Source organism: Coregonus lavaretus, assembly GCF_964263955.1.
Source record: "Coregonus lavaretus genome assembly, chromosome: 22".
In the NCBI taxonomy this organism is placed as follows: domain Eukaryota; kingdom Metazoa; phylum Chordata; class Actinopteri; order Salmoniformes; family Salmonidae; genus Coregonus; species Coregonus lavaretus.
In genome coordinates, this window is record NC_140009.1 from 38,870,002 (window position 1) to 38,882,543 (window position 12,542).

Genomic DNA, 12,542 nt, shown 5'->3' on the forward strand with positions numbered 1-12,542 from the left:
TGGGAACTCTTTTAGACTGCGTCCTTCGTCACTCTGGGAAAATGGTTATATCTCAGTGAACGTTCTTGTGTGGTGTAGTTGTTCGTGTTTCTCCACTTCTGTAGAACTGTGCTTCTGTTATTGTATCTGAGGATGGAAGGAGGAGGGAGGGACATGGAGGAGGAGTGTGGACCTGTGTTCAGTGAATGGAGCGAGAGGAAGGGAGAATGAGAATGAGAAAGAGAGGAGGAGGAGAGGGATGAGGGAGGAACATACAGCATGTCAGAGAGAGAGAGAGAGAGAGAGAGAGAGAGAGAGAGAGAGAGAGAGAGAGAGAGAGAGAGAGAGAGAGAGAGAGAGAGCTGCCTAAAATACCAAAGAAAATGACTCACTATACTTAAACCCAGAGAGTCAACTGGTGCGGTGATCATACCTCCTTTGTGATATTATCGACAGCTTGGTACAAGCTCTACTATTCTATCTACACATCTTCTAACTTCCAAGCTTAGTTCTCTGTAGATACTTCTCACACTTTCAGTGCTGTTAAGACCATGGCATCCCTAGGATGGTTCATGGTGGTTCTAGTGGGCTTTTGGAGCCAGCTAAGCCCAAGTTGGGGAGCTAATAACGGGCTTGTTAGATACCGCTACCAACGCAGGAACTGCTACACCTGCTTCTATGGATACAATGGCTACAACACGGGACACATGCAGGGTGCAGGTGAGTGCTCTACCATAGTACATAGTTCAGGATATCAGTTCCGTTGTGAGCAAGATCATGTCAAATGTGTCATCATGTGTACTGTATGATGTTAGCCTGTGTCACTTGAACCTCCTGGAATGCAAGGTAACCTCTAGTTTTTTATAAATTCTATCTAAGAGATTATCATTCAGAATCAAGGCTTCTGTGTGTACTCACATCTGACATGTAGACACATTGTCAGTGTGTGTGTGTGTGTGTGTTTGTTTGTTTGTTACAAAAACAATGCAATGCAACTTTTTTGTCCCATATAGGGCTGTGAACCTACATTAATGGCGTAACCTGCATTTATTTTAATGTTTAAAATTGTAATGGTGTGAGTGGAGTAATGGGACACGTATAAAGTACTTTAAAAGCAGGTAGGGATCAGGAGACACTACTGCTGCTGCAGTTAAGGGGAATATCCTGGACGATGACCTCTATGTGCCCTGTGCAGAAATGAGAGTGAGAGAGACAGACAGAGAGAGAGAGCGAGAGAGACCATGCAAGTCCATATTGAGGTAGTCCTTCTTGATTACAGAGGGAATTACAAAATAACAAATATGTGACCGACCGGCTCGATTCGATCTTATGTAGCAAAACTTGAAATTGTGTTTTTTACATTGGATAAAAGTAGAGACTCAGAGCTAGAAAATTGTATATCATACACTACAGTTGAGGAACAATGGGAAAGTAATTCTGCTTTGAAAGTTGATAAACTTGTAACCCCACTTTTGATAAAATGGCCCTTGAATGTTTTGGTACACCTACTGGAGAGCTCTTCTTTGTCTACACCCATTCAGCATCGTTCACACCCTCTTAAGCCTTAGCATTCACATGTAAGGCCATGTGCTAAACAGAGTGAGTACAGTAGTGTACTAAACAACCAAAGATTTCAAGACTAAAGGCTGGTTTATACTGTCTATCGACATGTCTGTATACAGTTGTCGTAGTGACATCATTAACATTCTATTGGCGTCCGACATCAAACTCAAAAAATATAAACACAAAAACGACAGGCTGCATGACATCAGCAGCCTGGTGGTCCAAAACAGTGTAGCTGGTGTATTTTAACACCAATAAACCCATCCACTTAAAAATGGATTCAGTATATGTCAATCTAGCAAACCAGGCAACTAAAAGCAACTTTCTAAACAATGTTTTGGTTCGTTTCTAGCTTGTTAGTTAGCTAGCTATCTAACGTTAAGTTAGCTGGCTAGCCAGTTCAAATAATGACTATATCATATAGCTGATAACGTCTTAAATTCAGCTAATTTGTATTTATTATTACAGGAAAATAAACTCACAACAACATCATTATTTACAAGTTAATGGTGAGCTAATTACAGAAAATACTTGGACACAGTCTCGTTGGCCTAACATTATATCCTAATTTGACTTTGGTGCAGGTCATTTTGTTCTTCACATTACGTCAAATAAAATCAACGTTTATTTATCAGGATACAGAAGGTGTAAATGGTACAGTGAAATGGTTACTTGCATAGTGGAGTCTTTTGTTTAGACATGTAGCTAGCTAGCTAAACAATGAACCATAATCCCAACTCATAACTTTACTCCCCTGCATGAATCTACAGGTAGCTAAAACTAACCAACTAGGTTTAATGTTAGCTAGCTAGCTAACATTAGGCTATAACTAGCAATGCAAATGGTTCTGAGATACAAATAATAATAATACACAGATCATACATGTAACTTTAGCTAGCGAGCCAGCCAGCCAGCTAACATTAGCTAGCTAGCTAACAGTATGCTTTAATTTGCAATGAAAACAACTTTCTGACAAAATTAGAAACGTATAATATCTGAAAATGTAGCTATCTAGACTCTCTTACCCCTATACATGGATGAACGCTTCTCCCTCTATGTCACGGATGCCATGGTTGCCCTTAGTTTGAAGATGTAATCCGGAGACAGGTGTTTTATACAACAGCCTTCTGTGTGTTCTCTTTTCGACTCCCTCCACATATTTGCAATCAAACACCTCAATTTTCTCCATCTCCTTAGCTATCATACTCTGCTTCCACCGGGCATTCCACTGATTTCAAAACTCGGTCCTCCAGAAAGTGGAGAGCATTAGCAACACTTTTGCAGCTCTTTGTGATATCTTTCAAAAAAGCTGCGTTAGAAAGGATTACCTACACATACTGAGCAGCTCATGTTATAGACAGAAGCGTGCTACATGGCAGACCAATCTGAACTCATCTCTCGGCATGTCCAGCCCATCCATTATCTCAGCCAATCATTGCTAGCGGGAAGGTTCCTGTCTTTTTCTGTGGCTAAACCATCTAGGCTCGTAATTTAACAATTTTATTCGTATTTACAGATGGCATACAAGTTTGTTATTATGGCACATTAAAGTTCACATGTTCCAGAAGGCATTTCTGCCAAATAACGCATTTAGATTTTTAAAAAGATGTTTAGTTCAAATGCCTCTCCTGTGAAGTAGTGACATACGCCTAGTTTCTTGAAACAAGTCACATATTTCCATTTACTGGCCCCTGAAGCCTTCACTCTTCAACTCAATATTTTATAATGATCAAACAAGGAACATAATTGTTGGAGCGAAATACCCTTACTTTCAGTCTCATGATAAATGTTAATTAGAATCATGAAATATTGATTTATTGAATATAATTAAGAATATTGCATTATTAATTATGGAGTATGGTTGATGGAGTAATGTTTTGAGTTTTCTATTATGGTTATCATGGGTATTTGAAAGCAGTATGGAGCCTCATCTGGGGACACCCTTTTTTCCCTTGTTCCCCTTCCCTATACCTATTTAGTGGTTTGGTATTATGGCGGTGCCATACAGTCTCTTTTTGGTTGCTATGGAAGCGGGTCTGTCACGCCCTGGCTCTGGGGACTCTAATATGTTGAGCCAGGGTGTGTAAAGTCTATGTGTTTTGTTCTAGGTTTCACATTCTAGTATTGTTGTTCTATGTTGGCCAGTGTGGTTCTCAATCAGAGGCAACGTGATTCAGCTGTTGCTTGTTGTCTCTGATTGAGAACCATACTTTAGCAGCCTGTTTCCCCACAGAGTTTGTGGGATCTTGTTTCTAGTCTGTTGTGTTAGACCGTGAACTGTCACGTTATCGTTTTGTTGTTTTTGATCGTGTCTCTAATAAAGAGTATGTTTGCCTGCAACGCTGCGCCTTGGTCCTCATCTCTGTTAGACGATCGTGACAGAAGATCCCACCAGATCTGGACCAAGCAGCCTAGTGAGGAGCAGAGAGGGTGGACTTGGGAACAGTGGAGGAAGAGCTTCGACTGGGTCAAGCCGAATGAGGAGCTGAATGGCGGGAATTGGAGGCAGAAGAGCGAGAGTTGGGCGAGAACTATAGAGGCCTGGCCCACGGGGAAGAGAGACTCCCAGAAAATTTTTAGGGGGGGGCTCACGACGTCGGGGCAGCAGGAGGCCGCGATAGAGCGGCCCAGCGGGTTGGCAGAGGAGGCCGCCAGGTTACGGGGGCCACTGGTCGAAGAGGGGATGGAAGGTGTAGAGGCACGGCGAGAGGTACTGGGGTGTGTTGCCAGTCCGGTCCGGCCTGTTCCTGATCCCCACGTAGGGCCAGTGGTGTGTGTTCCCAGTACGGTCCGGCCTGTTCCTGCCACTCGCACCAAGTCTACGGTGCGCGTCGCCAGCTCGGCCCGGCCTGTTCCTGCTCCCCGCACCAAGCCTGTGGTGCGCGTCGCCAGCCCAGTCCGGCCCATTCCTGCTCCCCGCACCAAGTCAGTGGTGCGTTTCGTCAGCCCTGTCCGGCCCGTTCCTGCTCCCCGCACCAAGTCAGTGGTGCGTTTCGTCAGCCCAGCTCGGCCCGTTCCTGCTCCCCGCACCAAGTCAGTGGTGCGCTTCGTCAGCCTGGCTCGGCCCGTTCCTGCTCCCCGCACCAAGTCAGTGGTGCGCTTCGTCAGCCCGGCACGGCCCGTTCCTGCTCCCCGCACCAAGTCAGTGGTGCGCTTCGTCAGCCCGGTCCGGCCCGCTCCTGCTCCCCGCACCAAGTCAGTGGTGCGTTTCGTCAGCCCGGCTCGGCCCGCTCCTGCTCCCCACACCAAGCCAGTGGTGTGCGTCGTCAGTCCGGCACGGCCCGTGCCTGTTCCACCGGTGGCTGGTCCGGCACCGGTCAGATGCTTCACGCCGGAGCTAGAGCAATCCGCTCCACCAGTGTGCAGTCCAGCTCCGGCCAGCGGGGCCAGACCGGACCAGGGGTACTTTGGGGGGTTGGAGAGGGAGCGGGGATCAGGCCCGGAGCCGGATCCGCCGCCTAAGCGGAGTGCCCACCCGGTCCCTCCCCTGTGGTATTTGGTGGGCGCGGTCGGAGTCCGCGCCTTTAGGGGGGGGTACTGTCACGCCCTGGCTCTGGGGACTCTAATATGTTGAGCCAGGGTGTGTAAAGTCTATGTGTTTTGTTCTAGGTTTCACATTCTAGTATTGTTGTTCTATGTTGGCCAGTGTGGTTCTCAATCAGAGGCAACGTGATTCAGCTGTTGCTTGTTGTCTCTGATTGAGAACCATACTTTAGCAGCCTGTTTCCCCACAGAGTTTGTGGGATCTTGTTTCTAGTCTGTTGTGTTAGACCGTGAACTGTCACGTTATCGTTTTGTTGTTTTTGATCGTGTCTCTAATAAAGAGTATGTTTGCCTGCAACGCTGCGCCTTGGTCCTCATCTCTGTTAGACGATCGTGACAGGGTCAGACTGTGGCATCACATACCTGTAGCCTCATGGCAAGTTTTGAATTGGATTACATATTGCCTTTATAACAATGTTTTACAGCTGTCAAAGCTTCGTCCTCCTAAATTGGAAAAATCAACAGATTCATTTTGGGAAGGTGGGATGGCAATGAAAAACCATCATGTCCTTGGATACTTTAAGCATCCAGTATGGTGTGTTTATGCTACGGCCACAATCAGACGTGGCTGCATGAACACGGAGGAAATCGTATGACGTACATGAAAAAGCATTGACTCCATCCAAAGTTTCAGACATAAAATCCCAGTGTCGGCACCCTAACTCTAGATGTTGTATCCCGCGACAGCGTCAGGGGAGGGTGATATGAGAGTGTGAGATGTATGTTTTAGATTAGAGATTATAGACTACCTGGCATAGTCAATCTGCAGATGCAGCAGTTTCTTTGTTGTTTCTTTGACTTGATGAATTCCTGGGATCCTCCTGATTTATGACAGTTGGACTTCTGTTGCTTTTTGATGCGTTTTATCATTGTCCAGTAAGAGTATGACAAGCACAGGGAGATCCTGGCATAAGAACACACGCACCCATGCACACACATTTATGTGCAAACGTACACACACACACAAACACATGCGCACACGCACACATACACACACACATATGCTGATGTTACTTCCCAAAACCAAGGTTCTGCTGCACTCCATACTCCTAATCTTTTAAACAATGAGTGATTGGACCACAGAAGACCGCAGTCTTGTAACCACCAAGCTACATACTTTATAATCTCAGCCAAGTGTGTTCATGGTTCCAGTTCCAATCATGTTGATGCTGGCTGGAAGTGTGAGAGCGACCCTAGGGCAGCTGTTTAGGACATTACAACTGTGTTTTGTTGTGCTAGTCTGTGTGAATTTCATGGCTGTTAATGAAAGGTCAATGAGCAGTTGGTCAGAGCAACAGGGGCCAGTGGCTCCAATCCATATGAATAATCCTCTCATGTTGAGAAAAACATTCAGAGATATTTATATGGTAAACAGCTACGCTAGCACACGTGGGTGATTTGATTCCCTTGCCGTATTGCTCTCTTGCTGCAGTTGTTCTTTATCAATTCAATTCAAAAGGCTTTATTGGCATGGGAAACATATGTTTCCATTGCCAAAGCAAGTGAAAGAGATTATAAACAAAAGTGAAATAAACAATCAGAAATTAACAGTAAACATTACACTCACAAAAGTTTCAAAAGAATAGAGACATTTTAAATGTTATATTATGGATATGTACAGTGTTGTAACAATGTGGAAATAGTTGAAGTACAAAAGGGAAAATAAATAAACAGATAAATATGGGTTGTATTTACAATGGTCTTTGTGCTTCACTGGTTGCCCTTTTCTTGTGGCAACAGGTCACACATTTTGCTGCTGTGATGGCACACTGTGCTATTTCACCTAATAGATATGGGAGTTTATCTAAATTAGATTTTTTTTTTAATAATCTTTCTGGGTCTGTGTAATCTGAGGGAAATATGTGTCTCCAATATGGTCATACATTTGGCAGGAGGTTAGGAAGTGCAGCTCAGTTTCCATCTAATTTTGTGGGCAGTGTGCATATAGCCTGTCTTCTCTCTAGAGCCAGGTCTGCCTACGGCGGCTTCTTTCAATCAGTTTCCATCTAATTTTGTGGGCAGTGTGCATATAGCCTGTCTTCTCTCTAGAGCCAGGTCTGCCTACGGCGGCTTCTTTCAATAGCAAGGCTATGCTTACTGAGTCTGTATATAGTCAAAGCTTTTATTAGTTTTGGGTCAGTCATGGTTGTCAGGGATTCTGCCACTGTGTACTTTCTGTTTAGGGCCAAATAGCATTCCAGTTTACTCTGTTTTTTGGTTAATTCTTTCCAGTGTGTCAAGCAAAGGTGGCACCACAGGTTCCAAAGTGGTATGGCAAAATTCATATGTATTTTCTGGGGCCTGGAGTTTTTCCTGATCTTATGACCTGGTCAGGTAAAACTCTGGATAATTCATAGGCTATGACAAAATATTATTATTATTATAGATACACTACATGGCCAAAACTATGAGGACACGTGCTCGTCAAACATCTCATTCCAAAATCATGGGCATTAATATGGAGTTGGTCCCCCCTTTGCTGCTATAACAGCCTCCACTCTTCTGGGAAGGCTTTCCACTAGATGTTGGAACATTGCTGCGGGGACTTGCTTCCATTCAGCCACAAGAGCATTAGGTCGGTCGCTGATGTTGGGCGATTAGGTCTGGCTCACTGTTGGCGTTCCAATTCATCCCAAAGGTGTTCGATGGGGTTGAGGTCAAATCAAATCAAATTTGATTGGTCACATACACGTGTTTAGCAGATGTAATTGCGGGAGTAGTGAAATGCTTGTGTTTCTAACTCCGAAAGTGCAGTAATATCTAACAAGTAATATCTAACAATTTCACAACATATACCCAATGCACACAAATCTAAGTAAAGCAATTAAATTAAGAATATATAAATAAATATATGGACAAGCAATGTCAGAGCAGCATAGACTAAGATACAGTAGAATAGTATAGAATACAGTATATACGTATGAGATGAGTAATGCAAGATATGTAAACATTATTAAAGTGACTAGTGTTCCATTTCTTAAAGTTGCCAGTGATTTCTAATAAAGGGAACACTTAAACAACACAATGCAACTCCAAGTCAATCACACTTCTGTGAAATCAAACTGTCCACTTAGGAAGCAACACTGATTGACAATACATTTCACATGCTGTTGTGCAAATGGAATAGACAACAGGTGGAAATTATAGGCAATTAGCAAGACACCCCCAATAAAGAAGTGGTTCTGCAGGTGGTGACCAGAGACCACTTCTCAGTTCATATGCTTCCTGGCTGATGTCTTGGTCACTTTTGAATGCTGGCGGTGCTTTCACTCTAGTGGTAGCATGAGACGGAGTCTACAACCCACACAAGTGGCTCAGGTACTGCAGCTCATCCAGGATGGCACATCAACGCGAGCTGTGGCAAGAAGGTTTGCTGTGTCTGTCAGCGTAGTGTCCAGAGCATGGAGGCGCTACCAGGAGACAGGCCAGTACATCAGGAGACGTGGAGGAGGCCGTAGGAGGGCAACAACCCAGCAGCAGGACCGCTACCGCCGCCTTTGTGCAAGGATGAGCAGGAGGAGCACTGCCAGAGCCCTGCAAAATGACCTCCAGCAGGCCACAAATGTGCATGTGTCTGCTCAAACGGTCAGAAACAGACTCCATGAGGGTGGTATGAGGGCCTGACGTCCACAGGTGGGGGTTGTGCTTACAGCCCAACACCGTGCAGGACGTTTGGCATTTGCCAGAGAACACCAAGATTGGCAAATTCGCCACTGGCGCCCTGTGCTCTTCACAGATGAAAGCAGGTTCACACTGAGCACATGTGACAGACGTGACAGAGTCTGGAGACGCCGTGGAGAACGATCTGCTGCCTGCAACATCCTCCAGCATGACCGGTTTGGCGGTGGGTCAGTCATGGTGTGGGGTGGCATTTCTTTGGGGGCCGCACAGCCCTCCATGTGCTCGCCAGAGGTAGCCTGACTGCCATTAGGTACCGAGATGAGATCCTCAGACCCATTGTGAGACCATATGCTGGTGCGGTTGGCCCTGGGTTCCTCCTAATGCAAGACAATGCTAGACCTCATGTGGCTGGAGTGTGTCAGCAGTTCCTGCAAGAGGAAGGCATTTATGCTATGGACTGGCCCGCCCGTTCCCCAGACCTGAATCCAATTGAGCACATCTGGGACATCATGTCTCGCTCCATCCATTGCACCACAGACTGTCCAGGAGTTGGTGGATGCTTTAGTCCAGGTCTGGGAGGAGATCCCTCAGGAGACCATCCGCCACCTCATCAGGAGCATGCCCAGGCGTAGTAGGGAGGTCATACAGGCACGTGGAGGCCACACACACTACTGAGCCTCATTTTGACTTGTTTTAAGGACATTACATCAAAGTTGGATCAGCCTGTAGTGTGGTTTTCCACTTTAATTTTGAGGGTGACTCCAAATCCTGACCTCCATGGGTTGATACATTTGATTTCCATTGATAATTTTTGTGTGATTTTGTTGTCAGCACATTCAACTATGTAAAGATTATTTCATTCATTCAGATCTAGGATGTGTTGTTTAAGTGTTCCCTTTATTTTTTTGAGCAGTGTATATAGGCAGCAGCCGCTAATGTGCTAGTGAAGGCTATTTAACAGTCTGATGGCCTTGAGAAATAAGCTGTTTTTCAGTCTCTCATTCCCAGCTTTGATGCACCTGTACTGACCTCGCCTTCTGGATGATAGCGGGGTGAACAGGAAGTGGCTCGGGTGGTTGTTGTCCTTGATGATCTTTTTGGCCTTCCTGTGACATTGGGTGCTGTAGGTGTCCTGGAGGGCTGGTAGTTTGCTGGAGGGCTCTGTGCAGGCCAGTCAAGTTCTTCCACACCGATCTCGACAAACCATTCCATTTATTAACACATACACTACCGTTCAAAAGTTTGGGGACACTTAGAAATGTCCTTGTTTTCGAAAGAAAAGCAATTTTTTTGTCCATTAAAATAACATCAAATTGATCTGAAATACAGTGTATACATTGTTAATGGCTATTGTAGCTGGAAACGGCAGATTTTTAATGGAATATCTACATAGGCGTACAGAGGCCCATTATCAGCATCCATCAGTCCTGTGTTCCAATGGCACCTTACATTTACATTTACATTTACATTTTAGTCATTTAGCAGACGCTCTTATCCAGAGTGACTTACAGTTGGTGAGTGCATACGTTATGTTTTTCATACTGGCCCCCCGTGGGAATCGAACCCACAACCCTGGCGTTGCAAACGCCATGCTCTATCAACTGAGCTACATCCCTGCCGGCCATTCCCTCCCCTACCTACCCTGGACGACGCTGGGCCAATTATTCGCCGCCCCATGGGTCTACCGGTCGCGGCCGGCTACGACAGAGCCTGGATTCGAACCAGGATCTCTAGTGGCACAGCTAGCACTGCGCCACTCGGGAGGTTGTGTTTGCTAATCCAAGTTTATCATTTTAAAAGGCTAATTGATCATTAGAAAACCCTTTTGCAATCATGTTAGCACAGCTGAAAACTGTTGTGCTGATTAAAGAAGCAATAAAACTGGCCTTCTTGAGACTAGTTGAGTATCTGGAGCATCAGCAATTGTGGGTTCGATTACAGGCTCAAAATGGCCAGAAACAACTAACTTTCTTCTGAAACTCGTCAGTCTATTCTTGTTCTGAGAAATGAAGGCTATTCCATGCGAGAAATTGCAAAGAAACTGAAGATCTCATACAACGCCGTGTACTACTCCCTTCACAGAACAGCGCAAACTGGCTCTAACCAGAATAGAAAGAGGCGTGGGAGGCCCCGGTGGACAACTGAGCAAGAGGACAAATACATTAGTGTCTAGTTTGAGAAACAGACGCCTCACAGGTAAAAAGTACCCACAAAGCACCAGTCCCAACGTCAACAGTGAAGAGGTGACTCCGGGATGCTGACCTTCTAGGCAGAGTTGCAAAGAAAAAGCCATATCTCAGATTGCCCATCTTAATCTTTTCTTTTTATTGGTCAGTCTGAGATATGGCTTTGTACCAGATCTTCAGTTTCTTGGCAATTTCTCGCATGGTAATAGCCTTCATTTCTCTGAACAAGAATAGACTGATTCTGGCCATTTTGAGCCTGTAATCGAACCCACAATTGCTGATGCTCCAGATACTCAACTAGTCTCAAGAAGGCCAGTTTTATTGCTTGATGGCACCACACCAGATTAAAAAGTACTGGGGAAAATGCTGTCTCACCACAAGTTTTCCGGAAGCTCTGGTGTCAAGTAATTGTCTTTTTGTTTTCTCATGATTTGGTTGGGTCTAATTGTGTTACTGTCCTGGGACTCTATGGGGTCTGTTTGTGTTTGTGAACAGAGCCCAAAACTGAGGGAACTCTTCTCTACGTTAATCTCTCTGTAGGTGAGGGCTTTGTTATGGAAGGTTTGGGATCGCTTCCTTTTAGGTGGTTGTAGAACTCACTGGCTCTATTCACACACACACTCACTCACACTCACTCACTCACTCACTCACTCACTCACTCACTCACTCACTCACTCACTCACTCACTCACTCACTCACTCACACACACACACACACACACACACACACACACACACACACACACACACACACACACACACACACACACACACACACACACACACACACACACACACAGTGCGTCAATTGAGCCTCCCATCAGCGCTCTGGGCCACAGCAATAAGATTATTTGCAGATCTGGCAGGGGCATCCTCATTAGTCTGTAGTGCCTGCATGTGTTCAATTAGTACACCGTTTGGGAGGCTCACTTTGTATACACTGTATATGTAAATGTGTAGACTATGTACTGTATACAGTGTAACATAATGTCCTTTAATGTACTGAAACTGGACAGACACAGATAAGCAAATACACAGTATGTTACTGTAGCAACCAGAGAGAACAGATTTAGATGGAAAGCTGTTGTTCCTTATTCTCCTGCTTTATTAACAATTCTTAGGTCTGATAGTGAGTGCGCGTGCGTGTGAGTGCTTGCCAGTCTGTGCTTGCCAGTGTGTGAAGTCTGCGTGGCAGGTTTCATGAATCCCTGCTTTCCATCAGTGTTGATGTGGCTTCGGATTTGATCTCCTTGTTGGCAGTGTCCTATGGAAACCTGCCAGGTCTTGCATACACTAACAGCCTTTATGAAAAGCCTCGAAGCAGAATGATCGATGAAACAATGATAATCTCTCAAATTGAAATGCGTACTCACCACTTTGTTGTGGAGTCTTAACGTTCACAATCCGTGAATGGCCATTTTGTCTGCCATCGTTTCATATGAGAGTCATCGTCACCTTCATGTTTCACCCTGTAATTTTCAAGAGGATATAAGTCCCCTGTAGCTCAGTTGGTAGAGCATGGCGCTTGCAACGCCAGGGTTGTGGGCTTGTTTCCCACAGGGGGCCAGTATGAAAAATGTATGCACTCAGGACTAAGAGTAAGTCGCTCTGGATAAGAGTGTCTGCTAAATGACTCAAATGTAAATGTAAA

The 12,542-nt window shown here is 45.1% G+C and overlaps 1 protein-coding gene across 1 annotated transcript in view; it reads left to right on the top strand.

The window, feature by feature from the left end:
- Positions 1-530: 530 nt before the first annotated feature.
- LOC311149950 (uncharacterized protein) overlaps positions 531-12,542 on the top strand; it is a gene marked incomplete at both ends in the record, with an annotated part of 93,841 nt that continues 81,829 nt past the window's right edge. The window contains one exon of the mRNA XM_084187174.1: positions 531-699. Within this exon, the coding sequence (XP_084043300.1) occupies positions 531-699 (169 nt within the window). The remainder of the gene's footprint in view (positions 700-12,542) is intronic.